The sequence below is a fragment of the Balaenoptera physalus genome (genome assembly GCF_965194825.1).
Source record: "Balaenoptera physalus genome assembly, chromosome: 20".
NCBI classification, from domain to species: domain Eukaryota; kingdom Metazoa; phylum Chordata; class Mammalia; order Artiodactyla; family Balaenopteridae; genus Balaenoptera; species Balaenoptera physalus.
In genome coordinates this window covers 61,198,571-61,218,379 of record NC_138901.1, presented here as the reverse complement: position 1 = coordinate 61,218,379, position 19,809 = coordinate 61,198,571, and the positions used below count along the sequence as shown (strand labels likewise).

General features: G+C 45.7%; 1 protein-coding gene and 1 pseudogene across 3 annotated transcripts in view; one reads left to right on the top strand and one right to left on the bottom strand.

Annotated features, from left to right (window-relative positions):
* LOC309650258 (heparan sulfate glucosamine 3-O-sulfotransferase 3A1) overlaps positions 1-19,809 on the top strand; it is a 442,514-nt gene that overhangs the window by 327,429 nt on the left and 95,276 nt on the right. Inside the window, exon 1 of one of the 2 annotated variants that reach the window (XM_082441449.1) lies at positions 17,715-18,958. The exons of the other annotated variant lie outside the window; for it this stretch is intronic. Within the exon in view, the coding sequence (XP_082297575.1) occupies positions 18,360-18,958 (599 nt within the window). The 5' untranslated portion in view covers positions 17,715-18,359. Of the gene's footprint in view, positions 1-17,714; positions 18,959-19,809 lie in introns of those variants that run through there. 2 annotated transcript variants of the gene reach the window in all.
* LOC309650263 (uncharacterized protein C3orf38 homolog pseudogene) lies at positions 3,253-5,759 on the bottom strand (annotated as a pseudogene). Its single transcript has one exon. The product of its transcript is annotated as an uncharacterized protein C3orf38 homolog pseudogene (transcript).

The following is a 19,809-nucleotide window of genomic DNA, read 5'->3' as shown; positions in this document are numbered from 1 at the left end:
ATTACTGAACCCACCCCAGAGTTCCTGCTCAGGACGTCAGGGTAGAGCGGAGAATCTGCACTCCCGGCAAGTTCCCGGGTGATGTTGATGATGCTGGCCCAGGGACCACACTTTGAGAACCACCGCTTTCCAGTTTATGGGCCTTCCCTCCAGGAAGTGCAGGATTCCTCCGACTGTGATCACACCGGAACCATCTTGCCACTAGGCCTGACCTTGTACGTGCCCATTGAGCCATTTTATTCTTGCTAAAGTCTTTATTGTGCAGACAGAGAGAGTGAGTGCCAGACCAGCGACATTGCCACCGTTGATTAATGAGCCCCCTGCAGCCCTTGAGCCTTCGGGAGACCCTGGCATGCAGCTTTTGCCCTCAGAGCCCTGCATTTGGGGGAGAGAAATAAGAGGTCTCTTTAGAAAGCCCCCGGGTGAAGGCTTGGAGGGGCTGGGCGAAGCTACAGATCACTGGAGAAAGCCCAACCTGACCCTCTCCAAACCCACAACAAAACCTTTTCTTGAGTGATTAGCCCCAGAGAAAGGTGATTTGTTAAAGCCCTGGGTTCACTGCTTTTGTGTCCTGGGCCTAGGACATCTGGCAGGAGCCAGAGAGCCCTCTGATAGCGGGCTTGAGCCCCCATTCTCATCCACTGGACTGTGCATCATTGAAACACTGGCCACTCATTCTCATGCTAATCCGTGAACTCGGAGAGCAGATGTGAAACATTTGGTTCTGTTCTTGCTCACTTGTAAAGAACTAATGCAACTTTTTTAAAAGGGAAGGGCAGAGCTGGGCTGAGAGAGGGGTGAAGGTGAAGGGGGAGAGAGAAAAGGAGGGGACTGGGGTGAATTCCAGAAAGAAAGGAAAGTTTACTTGAATGACTTTCTCTCTTGGTGGGCAAAGCGCCGCAGCTTATGCAAACTCCAGCCAAATCAATATAAGACAGGAAATGCAAATTAATATTAAAGTGGTGGGATACCTCCAACTTGCAAAGTAGACAATATTTATAGGATGCAAAGGCAGAAAGGCATAGAAGGTTCTCCCCACTAAGCTCCCATGAGTCTTTTTCTCTCTGTCTTGTGCAAAAGCTTTATCTTCTGGGGCATGGAAACTTTATTCCAGCTCCTAAAGATGTGCTTGACAAACTTATGGCACACTTTATTTTATAGTTAGCATGCCGTTTGAAAATTGAGATAAGTTTAAGGGGAAGCTGGTAGTTGTTCAAAGGAATATATCTGTATTTCTATATGCATTTCCTTTTTTCTCTATTGATTGAAAAATACATATGGATTTATAGAGCGAGGGACAGATAAATAACTTCTAAAGCTGTCAGGCATTTAATACTGTTATTCCTATGTGGTTCATTTGACTAAAGTGCCTATATTATTGATTGCATTGTAAATCTGTTAATGACAGCATTAATTCAGTGGAATATCTAGATTTGTTTCCTACACTGTCATCAGGAAAATTCTTACGGAGGAAGACTTATGATACATTTGCTGATGGCGGACTGTCCCTCTTGCCCAGGATTTGTGACCTATTTAATGCATGCCACAGACACAGGCTGACATCGGCAAAGCATGCCAACTCGAAATTGTTTACAACTGTCACCCAAATGTCCTCTCCGTGCCACCAGCTAGCATCACTCACTTTAACAGTTCTGCCGTGTCAATAACCTCTATGTGGTAAGTGACCAGACTGCCGCCTTCCACGTTTGCACCTTTCAAGAATTCTCTGAAGTTAGGGTTGTCCAGACTTCCTCAGTGGTGCGAATAACCCTTCCCTCGGGGTAAATGCTTGTTATTCAAAGAACTTTCTGGGCCCTCCACTAGAGATCCTTATTCAGTAGTGAGGGCAGGCAGGGGTTCTAGCACACCTAACAAGGGTCCCAGGTGAGTCTGGCCAGCAGAAAACTCTGGGTCACATCGCCCGAAAGAGTGTGTTTGTGACAGTTTTGGTGTGAGCAGGGGTCACATATAACCTGAGCTGCATGCCTTCTGCCCCTTCTCTGGTGATGCTCTCCACCTTTGCCGTTCAGGTGTTTTGGGGACCACCTTTGACCTTTAACACCTTGGCATGCTTGTTTCACTTTACTGCCATTACCTGGAGTCCTTGGCTACTTGTCTCCTGGTAGCTGGTACTCGGTTCTCTCTCCTGTCGGTGGCTCCCTGTGTAGGAGGACGGGCACAGGGACACTGGGTGATTAAGTCCCTTCAGATTCTGCTCAGCTCCAGGAGAGCAGCTGGGGATCCTGGTGAAACAGCTCTTTTTAGTTTTGCCACCCAGAGAGACCCTGAGAAGGGGCTAATTTGATCACAACGTGACACTGATGTCAGGGCCACCACCTCGTGACTGCCCTGTCCCCGAGTTGTCGTTCCTTCTGTCACTAACCGCCCTCTTTTCCATACCTGTAAACTAGATAACACACACACATGCACACGCACACCCTTTCCAAAATTCTCAAACGTATTTGTAAATAGCCCTACCTATGGGTGAGGTCCAGTCATTTCTCGGAGGGCTACTGGGCTCTTCCAAATTAGAGGCTCTGATGAGGCACCTGAGGTGACCCCAAGCATCTATATATAGATAACGAGGCTCCTCTTTCCTGAACGCAAGGAAGCGCTCAAAAAACGGTGTCGCAAACTGCACCGGCCACTGTGGGCAGCTCGGCCGAGATACCACGCGCCGAACCTTTAAAAAGAGTCGTCATTTCTTCCCGGTTCATTTCATCGTCTCTGCCCACGTTTATCGCCACCTCGATGCTGTTACTCATGCCGTTCCCCTTGCCTGGAAGTCCTCTCCTTTCCTTCCACCTACCCAAACTCTAAGCGTTAAAAAAAGGAATCTTCTCCTCAGGCTTCTGATTCTTCCAGCCTTCAGTGAGCAACTTCTTCTCTGAATTTCTAATCCTGCGTGGTCTTTTTTTTTTTTTTTACAACATTTAAAGTGGGATTTATTTGATGAATTGCATGAAGCTTTCAGAACATTTGCTGCAACTCAAGTAGAAGGAGGCAAGTGTTCACATAATATGTTAGCCTGTAGTCAAGAAAGACATTTCAGCTAAAATACGTCAATCCCCGAATCTGAAATCATTTAAACATTACTGATGTAGTATTTGGAAGAATTTCTGTATGCAAGATTTTTCAGACCGACATACAGTACTCAATGCTTCAAGGGCTAGGTAAAATTAATTCTCTTTTGTTCAACAGTGCCTCCTTTCCACTAGATAAAGTTTGGTCTCCAGTCCCACTATCCAGTGCCTGCCTTACATTGAGTCGTACTTCACTGGACCACATAAAGTGTTTACATTATAAAAGGCTTCTAGATCACTTGGTTCAAGTGTAATAGCTGGTTTCATTAATGTCCCAGGAGCAAGGGAACTCTCCAATAATTCTCAGGTTGATAAATTTGATTTTCCAAGTATTCTCCCCAAAAGGGCAGTGGATGAGTCCAAAAATCTGTTCAAAAATGCCCAAACAGGTGTTCCCTCGGTGGACGGTCCCAGCAAACTCCAACCATAATGAGACCATGGGGAGAAGAAGCGCGTTTCAGTCCAGGGGAATTTAGTGTGGGACTGAGAAAAAGATATTCTTCATTCACTAGTGACAGCAGACGAAGGCTCACAATTTCTGCTCCATGGTAGTCTATCACATTTTGTTTCAGATGTGTTGTAATAGAACCTAAGCTTGACATCATGCCAGAAGTGCTGTGGCCCCCATTCTTCTTGAGGTGGTCCCAGAATAGCATTCTGAGAATTAAGAAGTTCAAAGAACCAGTGACAGAATTCTTCACCTAATCGACGAAAATCAAACTTTTCAGCTTTTTTATCTTCTTTCTCCTGCTGTTCAAAGAGTCTAATGTCCTCTGTCTTAACTGGCTCTAGCATTTCCTTCAGTTTCAGTTGTGACTGCTTTTTCCAGTAATCCTTAGCATGCTGAATAAGATTGTGTTTTTCAGTAGCTGGAGTTATAATAACCCCCTGTGCTGCCAAATACTTAAATATGATTTCTCGGTGGACTTTTTTACGCCTCCGAAGTTCTTCTGCACTTTGTACACTGACATTGCGCGAATGGCATCTTGGTGGCCATCAGGCTGCACCAGGCGGTTGGTGATGGTGTCGCACAGGGCCACGATCTCGTCGTTGCCCAATAGGCCGAGCACATTACGACAGCCCTCCATCTCTGGGTAGCTGAGCCCCGACTTCTCGACCCCCAGAAAAGGGGGGGAGAGGATGCCAATAACGTCGCCCCCTTAGGCCCACCAGGCTGGCACCTTGGCAACAGATACCCTAATCCTGCGTGATCTTTATTGCACAATTTGCATTTGACTGCTTATCGTTTGTATCATTAAATATCATTTCGATTATACATTTTCATTAGATCCATGAACATTATAAATTCCATTTTGGCATTCCTTTGGCCGAATTCTATTTCTTTGATGGGCACTTATTTTCTTCCTTTTACTGTTAATGAGCTTTTCGAGTGCCTGCCTTCTGTTCTAACTAGATGGTCAGTTAGTGTATCAGTTGGAAAAGACCTACTGAACACCCACCATGTGCTGGGGAAATGTGTTCAAGGCAGATTTATTTTCACTGTCATGGAGCTCACAATCTTCCAGTTTTCTCCAGTAAGAAACCACTGTTTCCTCAAAGAGAATTACATGTTTTAAAGTCCTTTATTCCTGCTGTGGAGATACCCTCGAAAACAAGATATAAAGCACCCATCCCACAAGTTTGACTGCAAGATGTTCCCATTGTCATGTCTAAAAGTAAGTAAAAGGGAATAATAGCAATTACATACTTACCATTTTTGAGCACTTTCTATGAGTCAGGCACTCTATAAAGCCTTTTATATGTATTAACTCATTTATTGCTCACATCAACTCAATTATGATAGACAATCACATTACTGTTATCTTCATGGCACAGAAAAGGAAACTGAAGCCAGGAGAGATTAGGTAACTTGTCCAAGATCAGGCAGCTGACAGATGGTGGAGTCAGGGTTAAACCCAGATATTTCAACTCCAGAACTCAGCACAATATAAATGTTAGTTACTCTTTCATATAACCCCTCAGTCCCTCGTCTGTAAAATGGGGATGTTAGGTTTGATCTGATGTATCCCAGTTTATTTCTATAACGGGTATATGATCAGAAATTCATCTGTGTATAAATTCCAAGGATTTTTTAATGATAAATTTTACTGAACTAAGAGTGTCTACACTTAGTGGTTGAGTATTAGATATGACTCCACCATGATTCAAATGTACATGAAGGTATGATTTATACCTATTTTCCTTCTGTCAGCAATCCTTCATTATGTCAGTTTGGTGATGTAAATTTAATGAAGTTAAACTGCAGCTGCTCAAAATTGTGTGACTAATGACATTGCACTTCAGTTATAATTGGTACTTGATCCAAGGATGCTAGAGGTACACCTGGCAAGGTTAGTTCTACAAAAGGACCAGCAGGGCTGGTGGCAAATGCTTGCTATCCTGTGAAGTCATGTGTGTGGGCCAAATTGATAGAGAACATTTGCTAAGAAGCCTTCTGGGGCACACCGTTGGCCCCCAGATCACTGCAAGTGCAGTAGAGTGGAAAGATCACAGCCAGGCAGATCTGCCACGCATCCCTGCTGACACCTGTTCCGCTTTCTGAGCCTGGCCCAGCATCTAAGATCCTGTAGGAGAGCTGTAAGGTTTAGACTTGATACAGATAAAGCATCTAGCATAAAGCTAGTATTTTGGACTTGCCAGCCTCTATGATCATATGAGCCACAAGGTCAAAAACAGTTTTAAAGGTACTGCCTTAGGTCTTATCATGACCAATAATTGCACTATCTCCAAAAGCCTTGTAACATCACATCTTATTTCTCTAGTCACTCACCTCAGATCCACTGGTGTTACCATTTCTCACTGTTTGATACACACTCACACCTTCCCTTTTCTCCCACTCAGCTTAGGTTCTGTGGTTTTCATACAATCCCTCCCTTAACTTCCTTTTTCTTCTTTGACTTCAGAGTATTTGTTTGACAAACTCCACCTTGGTTTGTCCCTAATCTTGATGTATTTCAGCCTGGACCCAGGCAACAGACTGCACACGACTCAAGAAAATACAGCTGTGCTGATTTGTTGTACTTTAAGTTCGTGGCCGCAAGTGCCAAGTGGGCTACTGTGCTACATTTCTGGATAAATTCACTCCCCTGCTCTTAGACAGTACAGTTTCACACCCTTGTGTTTGTTTTCAATCTCAGGCAAACTCTATCCTCAAGGAGGCAAAGACACCTGTTTCCATTTTGTTATGTAACTAAAGATTCCGTGATAAAGAGTGTATTTTTTTCCTAAGACTTAGTAGAAGTCTCATGAAAGGTTTTAATTAACTGGGTTTGGGTCGTTGGCCTGGTTGTGAACAAATCACTGTGGCCAGGCTCTGGCTTTTGTGCCCACCCCGTAAAGCAGGCTGGGTCCATGCTTCCCAGGCCACATGGGCTAACAATGAGGGAGTGCTCACTCCCCACAGAGGTGTTTTGGCTCCCCCCCATGTAAGATGAGACGGAGTGTTCGTTCCCACCTTGTATATGAGGTTCATAACACAGTGCCCGGCCCATAGCAAGCAAGCGTTAGCTGGATACAAACAGCACATAGAATAGCTTTGGGATGTAGACAAAGTTCTACTTAGATAAAATCTATAACCCTAAAAACTTCCATCACTGAACAACCAAAAAATGAAAATAAATAAAATATGATCTCTATTCTTGCTCAAGATTCTAGAACAGAACAACAAAATGCATCTAAGGAAAGAAGAAGAAAGGAAATAATAAACTTACAAGCAAAAATCAATGAATCAGAAAATAGAAAATGGTAGTTTTACTTCTCAGTTTTTTGTTTTTGAACAAAATAAATAAGCGTACATAACTCTGGGAAGCTTAATTAAAAAAATAGAGGGGAGGCTAAAACACAAGTGTACTAAATAAGAATTAGAATCATGAAATAAACAGATACAGTATTTTAAAAATTATAATTGAATACTATACACAATTTGAACACTGCTGAATAGAATGATTTTAGCATGTTTTATGTCTATTAAGCAAATATTATACAAGTGAAACACGAGCATATTGTCATAGAAAGAAATCAAACAATTAAGTACAGCAAAACCAAGAAATCCCCTTTTCCATATCTCTTGAACTCCTCTTCTTAAAGATAACCACCGTCAAGAGTTGAATGTTCATTGTTTTCCCCCACTGAGGCATTTACATATGTGTGTATTTATGTCTTCGGTGTCATATGGGAAAATCCACATGTGAGATAATATTATCCATGCTGCTCTGGAACTTCCTTTTTCACTTAAGCAAATGAGTTGATGGTAAATCTAGTGTTGACATGTGGATCTACCTTATCCAATTTTACAGCTTCAGCGTGTTCCTTGGGAAGGTAGCCTTTTAAATTACTTAACCACGTCTCTGTTGATGGACATTTAGGATGTTAGCAATTTTGCTGTTATCAACAACATGGAAATTGAGCATCTCTGCCTCTTTGGGCACAAGTGCAAGTATTTCTTTAGCATAAATTCCTGGAAGGATTTATCATTTCTAGTTTGATACAGGGTGGCAACTCACCTTCCTAAAAGTCAACACCAATATACTTTTCACATTACTCTTTTAGACTTTTTTTTTTTTTTTTTTTTTTTTTTGCTCATTCTTGAAAATCTTTTCTATCATCAGTGTTTTCACTCTGGCAATTGGATGAGGCCACCCGGCAATATATCTCATGCTTTCACTGTTCCCCAGCAGTAATTTCTATTACTTATTGATCAGAAGAGTCAAAAGATAAAGCTCCCTCCTCAGTTTTCATCTCTCCAGACTTGGGAATATTAGTAAAATTTCTCAGGTTTATGTCTCTTCACCAGAATGGTTTCTAGGTATTGAAACAGACATAGGAGCAGAATCAAGTTTATCCCCAGCTCTGCTCAAATTGAATTAGGTCTCCTCTCTTATTCTTTCCTTCCTCCCTCCCTCCCTCCCTCCCTTCCTTCCTTCTTTCCTGATACATTTTGTAATGGGAGAGAGGTAGCTTGTTTCTTAATTTTTACTCATTTCTTTAGGTATTGGCAAAGAGATTTTCTGTGAAGAAATTTCAATCTTAAGGCAGAAGTCGAGTTGATTCTTTTCTATGAATGCAATGGTCTCTTGATCATCACTGACAATATTAATTTTACTTATTGAAAAGTGTTTTTGCTTCTTCTTTTTGCAATATTACCTGTGGATATTGTTCCTTCTTTTAATGCAATTAAGTATCGATCTTTCCTGGTGGTTCAAAGCAGGTTAACCAAATGTTATTACTGATGTTTGACTATTTTGTAGCCTACAAAAACAGTGAATTCATATTCTGCAAGTCTCGTAAGACCCTCTGTTTCTCTGCCTATTCTTTTCTATGTAGTTTGGTCACCGATGGGGTTACTGGGTTGGGTGGGCTGGCCCCTTGTGAACCAGAACCTCTGAGGGCTTCCCACTGCGGGGCCACACCGCAAGGCGGGAGGGGCAGAGGGAGGAGGTTGAGCACTGCTTCCCATTTCATCACCCTGAGGAATTACTCCTCCACTTTTCATACCCACCTGTTGACTATGGCATTGAGACTACACGGGACCACGCTCATCTCTGTGACAGCGTCTCCTACAGCAGGGGTCCCCAACCCCTGGGCCGTGCAAGTGAAGCTTCATCTGCCGCTCCCCATCGCTCACATTACCGCCTGAACCATCTCCTCCCAACCACCGCCCCCCGCCAGCCGCTCCCCTCCCCCCCCCCCACCGGTGCCTGGTGCCAAACCGGCCCCTGGTGCCAAAAAGGTTGGGGACCGCTGCCCTACAGCATGTTGGATAGCACTTGGTTCCCTGTATCTACTCTATTCTTCTTTCTTGCTTTCATGCATTCTGCAACATTTCTGGTCTACTTGTTACACTTGTTACACTTTTTCCTTTATTTTCCTCCCCATAAGGTAATGAGCATGCTCACTTGACTATATTGACCTAAATTCTCATGAATGATTTTAAGGAATAATTACTGACTCAAGAAATGTTAGAAAATCTGAATATAACAACCATGATTTTTTAAAATTGTTGATGAATATCCTTCCCCATTAGGGCTCCAGATCTGAATTGCTTTATGGATAATTTTTATATTACTCTCATATAAATAATTTATACTCTTGCAGAGCACGGAAAAAATGTAGAATTTCTCGTGTCCTTTCAGAAAGCCAGCTTAATCATAATAAAAACACCTCAAAATTGAATACAATAAAAGTTTAGCCTTTTGAATGAATATAGATACAAGCATCCCAAGTAAAATCTTAGCAAAACACATACAATGGCAAAATAAAATAATAATAATAATATAGCATTACCAAGGAGGTGAATATGAGTACACTTCAACATTAACACAAATTGATGTAACATAAAATATTACATCACAGAAAACAAACCAAAAAGAACAGGTATCTCAGTATCTGTAAAAGGCCTTAAACAAAATCTCATTTATAATTAAAGTGTATTTTTATATTAGAAATGAAGTTAGCTAATCCTTTAATAAGATGAAGACTCCTTAGTGGAAAAAAGAACAAACGTCATACTTAAAGGTCAAATACAGAATTATTCCATAAATAGCATAAACAGAAGAAAGACATCATATTTTATCATCATTTTTTAAAAAATTTTATTTATTTATTTATGGCTGTGCTGGGTCTTCGTTTCTGTGCGAGGGCTTTCTCTAGTTGCGGCGAGCGGGGGCCGCTCTTCATCGTGGTGCGCGGGCCTCTCACTATCGTGGCCTCTCTTGTTGCGGAGCACAGGCTCCAGATGCACAGGCTCAGCAACTGTGGCTCACGGGCCCGGTTGCTCCGCGGCATGTGGGATCCTCCCAGACCAGGGCTCGAACCCGTGTCCCCTGCATTGGCAGGCATATTCTCAACCACTGCGCCACCAGGGAAGCCCTTTATCATCATCTTTGCATTATTTTTATAGTTCTAGCCAATGCAATGTGGCAAGAAAAATGAATGAGTTAGACTTTTTGGAAAGAGGATTTAAAATTTTTGTCAACTAGAGATTAAATAATTGTCTAACTGAAAAACATTGAAACTAGTAAGAGTATCCATTATGGGTGCCAGTTATTGAATATATGTGGAAAAGGTAATAACTTGCTTATATATCAAGGAAAAATCATGAAAAATATCTTGCGGAAAGATTCACTTACAAAACAATCATACATTTAACTCATACAGGAATAACCATAACAAAAGACGCAGGAATTTTATGAAGACAATGAAAAATTCTTCCTGTGGTCATGCAATATAATTCAATAGAACAGAATAATGGTGATGATATAGAATAAGGCATACCATGTTCTTGGAAGGGACTATATTGTATTGTATTATATTATATATACCTGAATTTCCCCTCAAGAAATCAGTAAATGAAATTAAAGTCCAGTAAAAATATAAACAGCATATTTTGGGGGGTAATTGATCTAATAAACTTAAATTTCTAGGAAAATAAAGGTGTGAGAATAGTCAAGACATTTTGGAATGGTAGTTTAGGGTTTGGAGTCTCACAGTGATAGTACATAGTAAGTACTATAATGATAGTACTATAATGATAGATAGTAACAGATGAACAGAACAAAATAAAATGTCCCAGGACAGATTCAAGTACGTATCAAGCTAAATATAAGAGAAACATGTCATTTCAAGTCAGCAAGGAAAGAATAGGTATTAGGAAAACTAGTTCATCAATTGTGGGGGGAAAACGTTGAATGGTTACCTTACAACACAGAGAAATTCTTTAGGTAAGAAACGTACTCAGAATATCCCTTTCTTGGTAACTTTCCCTGGTCTCATTCATAATCTCTTGAGATATTTAGTACACTGGATTGAATTTCCCTGTTTATAAAGGAAAAAAAGAGACCTAATCATATACAAAGAAGGAACTATTTTTTAAAATCAATATATATCCATGTCTAAAAATGTTATTTTTTTCCTGGGCAAATGGTCTATAAAAATCACATTCCTATATAGTCTGGGATTTGAATTCTTCCAAATCCTTTAAAAGAGTGAGAGCCGTGTCAGAGGCTAAGCTGTAAAAAGCTCAGAGGTGAGCTTGGGCTTTTAGTGTTTAATTAGTAAAGATAAGCATTATCTTTGCAGCCCCAGCTCATATTATGCCAGCAGTTGAAGGGCAGAATGCTAAAGAGAAGGGGCGATCAGATGGATAAAATGACCAAGTCAATGTGCAGAAAAATATCAGCAGTAATGAATCTTGCAGTCTCGCACTCAGTTGCTTAATAATATGTCTGGAAGAGCTATATGATTGTGTAGAGATAATAATCAGAACTAAAAAGGAAAATAAAAACATTTGTTGAAAGAAGTGCTATGCATGGGTGTGTCAAGGCATGCCTTATATGTTCTGATGAGTTAACTAAGCCTCGGGGTCTACACCTACTTCAGAGAGTGTAATGAGCACGAACATCTCAAGCTGGAAATCAGGTGTGCACAAAGTAACTTTCTCATGCTTCTGAAAACGGAGCTGGATTTCCATTTTTAGCGCCTGTTTTTCACAATGACAGAAATGTAATCTCAGTCCCTTCTGGGGACCCTCAGGTCTCCCCCTCCCTCCCCTTCCCTCCCCCTGCCCCCAGTCTCTGCTCCCACTCCGTATCTCTTGCTTGGTCTTAGAGATGCCAAGATATCATAGGGAAGCTGGGTTTTGGCCATTGTCACCCATCCACTGGGCGTCTGATGGACTGCACTTTGTCCTTCCTGTCCTTGGTCACCAGCCCACGCCTATCACAGTCGCGTCATGCCTTGTTCCAGACCCCCAGGCTTCTCCAGACCCTGCATCCTTCCCCAGACCCTGCTCCCTCTCAGCTGATTGATTCTTCTTCCGTGCCTCTGGAGTTGTGAGGGGCCCCTCGGGAGTTGTTGCTGGTGCTTTCTGAGGAATCCACAGCCCTTCTCCTCTTCTGCTGTCAAGCCGCTCTGAGGTGGGGTAACTCTTTGAGGCTCGCTGCTTCCCTGGGTCCTGCCTGGGGACTGAGGCACAAGGCCCCTTTGCTCTCAGATTCCCTCGGCTCATCCAGGGGGTCGATGTCTCTCCTCCAGCTCCTGCCTTGGGAGGGGGGCAGATAGGAAGCACCAGGCTGTCGCTCTCCTCCTTTCCCTCTGACTCATACCTCCTTCTCCTATAGCATAAGGAGAGTTTAAAGATCTCCTCTGGAGGTGGAGGACCAAGGAAACTCACTCTGACGGCCCTTATCCTTCAGGTCTATTATTTATGCCCCACATCCTTCTAAAGTTCACCTAAAAGATTAACTCAATTTTGATCTGCTACCATAAAAAGTATGTGATATCTTTTAAATAAAAGAAATACCAATATTATAATAAACCAAAGAAAAAATTATGGACTCAGCATCCTCTACTCTCAGAAGAGAAACTGAGAATAAATAAAAAATAACCGTATAGCCCTCCTTGAATCAACTTTTAGCTCTCTATTATTTATTTAAATAGGTCCTGCTTTTCAACTAACAGTTCTTATTTCTTCTTGCTTAACTTATATTGTAGCCTGGAGATTTTGAGAACCTGAGTGGTCAGTCTACTGAAAATGTCCCTTGATCCTTTTGCATGCTAATTCACTTCTTAATAAGGTGTATTTCAAAACCTGCACCCATTTCTTTCATATGTCACAGAATCGGAAAGAATTGACTCAGGACAGAAGCAAGATGCATGAGAAAATCTCTGTGTAATTATCAAGCTTTCCAGTTATTTTTGGCTAAATCAATAATTCATGAAAATTACCATTTGTCAAGACCTTAGTTAAAGCCCTATCCCTCGGGGGAGGTGGGTCCCTGGAGAAATAATAGAACAAAGAAAAATCCAGATACTTGGTGAAACGTCCCCCACCTGGTCTCAAAGTAAACCAAACCCTCACTGTTTGTAGCTGAGGCTCCTGTATGTTCAGAAAACATTTGTCCTGCGAAGTTCCTGACAACAGCAAGCCTTTGTAAAGTTTAGGATTACGTTTCTTGATACGTGTTCCTGAGAACAAGGAATGTTATTGGATAGGGCGTGGGTAATGGGAGTCCATGGTCCAAAAGCCTTGGAAAACATTGGATTAGGCAAAATTTAACTGGTATCTTTACTGAAAAGTCACTTCAGAGACTGTAACATGCTAATGTTTATCAGGAATGCTCAAGAGAGGGTAGTCTTTCAAATTTATTCGATCACAGAATACTTTGCTATGGAACATTTCCCAGGATGAGGGCTATATCTGGGGAAACTCTGGCCTCTTCCAACATTAGAAATGGCAAGAAAAGCCTTGAGCATCCACTCAGAGTAAGACCTAGTAGGAGCAGCTCCAGCACCCAGCACAATGTCTGGCCTTCAGGGGATATCACTAGTCTCTCTCCCTCATCATCCTTTCTTGTCCAAACTACAAAGACTAATATTGGTCACTAACGGTGGTAAGAACACTTCTTAATATTGTCTTGTAATAATTTTGTTTATTTTGTTTCTCAGTCTGGAACTACCACCATGCTCATCTCCATCTGCAAAACTCTTACTCCTTCTTCTACAAGGTCCTTCTTAAATTCCACTTACTTTGGGAATTCTTGGTGATCTTTCTATTTTAATGGAACTCTTAATGACTCACAGCATAGCCATTAATACCTATTAATCAACATGTCACCTGAGATTGGGAAAACCATTTTGCCCCCCACATGAGATGAGTAAGGATCATAGTGATCAAAATAGTCACTGGGACCTCTTGTCACATCTGCTTCATCCTTTGGTGAGAATGGTCTTGTGTCCAACGCTGTGTCTTCAATTCTGATAGTGACTTGATCTACCTTCAACTCCCACTTGGCCATTTGACTGCTACCTACTCAGCTCCATTTCTCCAATCCTACTCGCAGGTCCCCAAGTCAATTTAGAGCATTCACCAGCATGCCCAACTGCAAAGACAGATGAAAAAACCGACTAGCAAACACACATCAGGCCAACTGGAGAAGGACCCCATTCAGTGGCGATACTTGGAACGGCTTCTGAGCTTTCTTTCACTGCGACATCTGCCCTATCACAGATTTTATGTTTCTTTGGAAGGTATTTTAGATTTTCTCTATTTGTACCCTCTGCTAACGTTACAGTTTGGGATTTTGTGATTTCTTGGCTTACATCTAACTCTGGACTCTCCACTGGGTTGTCTGCATCCAAGCTTTTCTAACCAATCCAGCACTCAGCTCGCAGAGTAATTTTCTAAAATGTTACCTTCACTACTCCTGGACTGAGCACAAGAAATCAGCCACTTGAATTTGAAGTCTGAAGATCGCAGACCCTAACATTTTTGTCTCTTAAGTTAAAAGAGAGAGCACTGAAACACTTCCTTAGGGCTGAAATAAGTATAAATGAAGATTCGGTCACAGGGCATTACTCAACATTTATTGTCTGTGTCTTGCAGCAGACACCTTAGTGCTTATTCCTTGTGACCTAAAATATCATGTCCCCCACCCCAGTCAATTCCTTAAGACCCATGTTGAAATCCAGCATCTCCACCAAATCTCCCTCCTTATTTCTAGCTAATTATCAAGACTCCTGCGTTCTTCTCTAGTCTTGTTTTTGTGCTAATTCTAGTCCCCCCGGTGCCTTCCCCAGGCCAGCCCACACTTGGTTCACACTGAAACACAAGCGGTTTACACTGCACTATGCTCCCTCCCGTCTCTTGGCTTCTATGTGGTGCTCTCTCAGACTGGGATGCCCAGCCCCCAATCCTCTAGGTTCATTAGTTCATCGACAGATCTTCACCAGGCATCTACTTGCACCAAGTAATATGCTAGATGTTCCAGGTGTGCCACTGAGGAGTGGTTCCCGGCTCCTTGGAGTACTCAGACTCTAACGGGGAAACACAGACATCACCACACACCCGTAACGTTGCAAACCCTCATCAAGTCTGTAAGGAAACTGCCGGGAACTTTGAGAATCTGTACCAGGAGACGTGATCAAACCAGGGACAGGGGATGCAGAGGGAAGGCATCCTTAAAGATGTGTACAGCTGACATCTGAGGGATGAAGAGGGTGTACATTCTAGGTCGAAACACCATGTGCTTTGGGACAGAAAGCGACAGGGCACATCCAGGAGCTGGATGTGAATCTGGTGAGTGGGCAGCACACCTGTGTTCAGCTGAACACGATGCGATTTTGCATTCTAAAGAGTGTGTGTACGTTTTCTCTCACTAAGATCATAAGCTCCTAAAACAAGGAGTGGGGCAGTGGAGCGCCATAGCGTTGTTCCCGAGATGGGTCAGTGTTCTGGGGGAAGGGTGGCGGTATGAAAGGTCCCGTGAAGCACCCAAAATTCTTTGAGGAGAACCATTCACGAATCCATGCACATCGACACCAGACACTCCTCTCACCAAGAACAACATCCTCATTTGTGCCGTCCAGCATGGGAGCCACTAGCTCTCGTGGTGACTGAACGTTTGGCGTGTGGCTCGTCCCTATAAAGCAGTGCTGAAAGTGTAAAACACATACTGGATTTTGAAGACTTGGTATGAAAAGAAAGAACATAAATGACCTCGGTAATTTTTACATTGACTACATGGTAAAATCACATTTTTAGGTATGTTGGCTATCTTAGTAAAATTAATTTCACCTGCTTCTTTTTACCATTTTTAAGGTGGCTGCTAGACATTTTAAATGACCTGTGAGGCTTGTGTTCATGGCTTATATTTTATTTCTAATGTACAGAGCTGCCCTAGAGCTAGATGTGGTGTGAGTGGTCCTTAGAACCCTGTCTCCTACATAGGGTGGGTGTTTAATACCCACATAAAGGAAGTACCTGTGCTGGGAATGTAAAAGCAAAACGCATGGTATCCTACCATGTTAGAGCTAGAAGGGAACTTGGCGACCACCATTTTCCAGATGGGAAAACCCAAGCATGTTTTGTTTGTAAACATTTATGGGATTGCATATACTTTCAGAATAACTTTAAAACTGCCTTTCTTTTCTTTTTTTTTTTTTTTTTTTTTGGTCTTACTTTTGCAAGTCAGACTGAAATCCCAAGAGACAAACTAGAATATATTAAAGCTCAAGTTAGTATTAAACCTCAACTAGATTGTTGGTGTCCAATTTTAGGACACAAAGAGGCGTTAAAGCTTGGCAGGACTTACTGTTCATCCTTGTAAAAGCCCATTGCTTTACGGCAGTGGAACCTAACAAGCTCATCACTAGTTTACAGAATAGGTTGGGACTGGCACTTCATAAACAGAAAACCACGTCCAGTCCTGAGTATTTATCCAACCGGCACAAACACAGCGATTCCACCCAGGCACCGAGTCGGAACCACCAGGTCCCCTTTGGAAGGTTAAAAAGGACTTAAATTCCACGTCAGATAGAGCACAGGAAGCAGAAGTTTCCCCTGTGAGTTTCCTGCAACCCTAGCTCTGCTGCCGCTGCCAGCCCTGGTCAGCACCCGCAGCGCGCCCCGAAAGCAGCCTGCACAGCTTGCAAGGGTGGGTATGAGGAGGTCAGGCTACCGCCCACATTGCGGGGCGTCCTGCCGAGACGAGGAAGCCAAGAAATCAGGAACAAATCGGACTGGAATTAAAAACCACCCCATGCAGGTTCCACGGGCCACCTCCCTCCATTAAACAGCAAGGCGATTTGTATCCCTTCCTGACCTGCTCTCCGAGGAGCGCAGGGAGAGGATATAGGGTCAGGGGAGGCAAGAGAAAGAGGAAACCGTTTAGGAAAGGACATATAACTCCTTTAGCGAGGCGAGCGCGCGCGCGCGCACACACACTAGTGCAAGCAACACTAAAAAAATCCCTTAAAAACTGGGCATATGGATTTGGAATTGTAGCTGATATAATTTTTTAAATCTTAATTTCTCCCCTTATTTATTGGCTCATTTCCTAAGAGGTTGCTCCTTTCCAGTTCCTGGGGAACTCTGATCATCCTAAACGAATACAAAGGAAAAAATCAAATGAAAAAACAAAAAACACCAAAAACTGCTGCGGGAAGAAAAGGCTTTGCTCCGGAGCCGGCAGTGGACAGCAGAGTAGGTGGAAGGCGAAGCCGCAGCGGAGGAATTCAGTTCGCCCAGGACAAATGGGGGCGTGGCGCGCGGCTCGGTCCCGGGAACCTCCGCCAACAAAACTTCTAAAGGTTCGCGGAGGTGGCGAGGGGCGGGGCGGAGCGGGGGAAGGATGTCGTGACTCCGGAGGGAGGGAACCAGGGCCCTCGGAGGGGTCAGGGCTGCGAAGGGCTGAGCGGCGTCGCAGAGGTTTGGGAACCCCTGATCCAGCGAGCGGCTGGCTGGGTGGAAGTCAGGCCCCTGGGGATCCAGCCGCCCTGGCTGTCAGTCAGACGCCCCGGGAGCCGCCGCAGACCCGGCAGCGCTCCGAGGGGGGGCGAGGCCGCCGGCTGGGGTGGGCGGAGTGGGGAAGGGGCGTCGCCCCTGTCGCCCCCGCCCTCTCCGATGTCATTGGGCGGCCGCCTCGGGGTCCGCGCCACCTTTTCTCCGTCGCACCCTCCCGCCAAGCTGCGCTCGTCCGGGGGCTGGTCCGGCCCTGGCCGTTGACGTCACCGCCAAGTTTGCTGCCCTCGGAGCCCCACGTGTGGCGGCAGCGACGGCCCGGGAGGCGGCGAGCGCAGTGGCCACGGCTGCTGACAGGTCCCGCGCAGTCCGGAGCGGCCGGGAGCGCACCAAGAGGGTCGGACGGCTCGGCGCGGACCCTCTGGCTCCCGCTCGGGTAGAGGGACTCGGGGGACCTCGCGCCGGGGCCGAGAGCGCGCGCCCAGGCGGGCCGGGGACCGAGGAAGCGGCGGCTGGGAGGCACTGTCCCCGCCGCGGTCTGCAGCGCACGGAGCTCAGCGGCCCCGGAGCCGCACGTCCCCTCACCGGGACCGAGCGAGGGATGCACGATCGCTGAGCTAGGACTCGCGCCGAGAGGCCGTTCCGGCCCGGGGCTGAGACGCACGCCTTCGCCACCGCCGCCGACACCCCCATTCCGGCGACTCTCGGGGACCGGGGGCGCCGAGCGCGGCCTCGGGCTCAGGACTTGGGCGAGTCTCAGACGATGGTTTCTTAAGCACGGCACCACGTCCCCCTTCCCGCTCCCTCGACCGGAGGTTGGGATCCCGCGCGGGGCTCCGGGGGCTCCGTCTCCCCGAGGAGCCTCGGCTGCCGCCGCCCGGGCAGCTCGCACGGCCGCAGGGGCGCAGGGCGATGTGGTCTCCGTCCAGCGCTCAGGCCCCCCCGGAGGATGCCACGGCACCTGGCGGAGTCCCGGCCTAGCATGGCCCGCGCGCTGCCCGACGTCGCCTCCGGCTAGGATGGCCCCTCCGGCCCCGGCCGGCGCCCACCCCACCTCGGCCGAGCCGCTGTCCCGCAGCATCTTCCGGAAGTTCTTGCTGATGCTCTGCTCCCTGCTCACGTCCCTCTACGTCTTCTACTGCCTGGCCGAGCGCTGCCAGACCCTGTCGGGCCCCGTCGTGGGGCGGTCGGGCGGTGGCAAGGAGGCGGGGGCCTCGGGTCGCGGTGTCCCGGCGGGAGGCCCGGGGGAGCCGGCGGCGTGGCCCGGGGCCGCGCGAGGGAAGCGCCTCCTGCAAGTGCAGCCGTGGCCGAGGCGCCGGCCGCCCGCGCCGCGGGAAGACGGCGAGGTGGCGGCCTGGGAAGAGGAGCCCCCTGGCCTGGCGGGGAGTCCCGGCGGCTCCGGGGCCGGGAGCAGCGTGGCCGAGACGCCGCCGGGGACCTTGGCCCTGCTGCTGGACGAAGGCAGCAAGCAGCTGCCGCAGGCCATCATCATCGGCGTGAAGAAGGGCGGCACGCGGGCGCTGCTCGAGTTCCTGCGTGTGCACCCCGACGTGCGCGCCGTGGGCGCCGAGCCCCACTTCTTCGACCGCAGCTACGACAAGGGCCTCGCCTGGTACCGGTGAGCTGGGGCCGGACAAGGCGGGCAGGCGGGGGCGGGCAGAGCCCGGGGAAGGGGCTTGAGGAGCCCGTGGTGACGCCCACCCAGTTCATCGCCCTCCCCGGTTTCATGCAGAGGGCAGAGGGTCATCGGTAGTTGTCCTTAAGGTGAGGGGTCTCCTTCCCCACCCTGCCTTCTTCCGGGGAAGAGGGAGCGGGTGGGAAAGAAATTTTGGCCTTGCAGATTTTTTCTTTAGTTCTTGGAATTCCCTTTTCCCCAAATAGCCAATCTCATCATTTTCTCCTGCTTTGTGAAAGTTTCCCTGTGCGTAGCTAAAGAGAGAAAAAAAAAAAAGGAAACATGTCTCTTCCAAGTTAGAAACCTGTTCACCAATTACTAGATATGTGACCTAGTGGATCCCTTTCCCAAGGAAGCCTGTTTTTATTTCTTCTTTATCTTCTGGGCGATTCCCTGCGGTTAACGTAGTCTTTGCCATCGCTTGTTTATTTATTTACCTTAACTCTTTGTCTAATTGTCCTAGGTACTAGGTAGTAAGTAATATAGACACAGTTAAAGTGTCAAGGACTAGACTCTAGGTTTTGGGGAGATATATGTGAGAGCAGCGTGTTTTAAAGAAGGCTTCGTTGGCAATAACTTTTGTTTGGGGCTAGGAATGACTTTGTATAAAATGCTTTCTGTATTTGTAGGGAAGAGTACCTTTTGTCTCTGGACTGGCAGAAACTTTTCTAAAGATCTCCAAACAATTCCCTTTAAAAATGAGGTAGACAAAGTTTTTTGAAAGGAAGAAAAGTGGGGAAAAATAGGGATCCTGGTTACATTGTGAAAAACCCTCCAAATACAGTGTAGGAAAC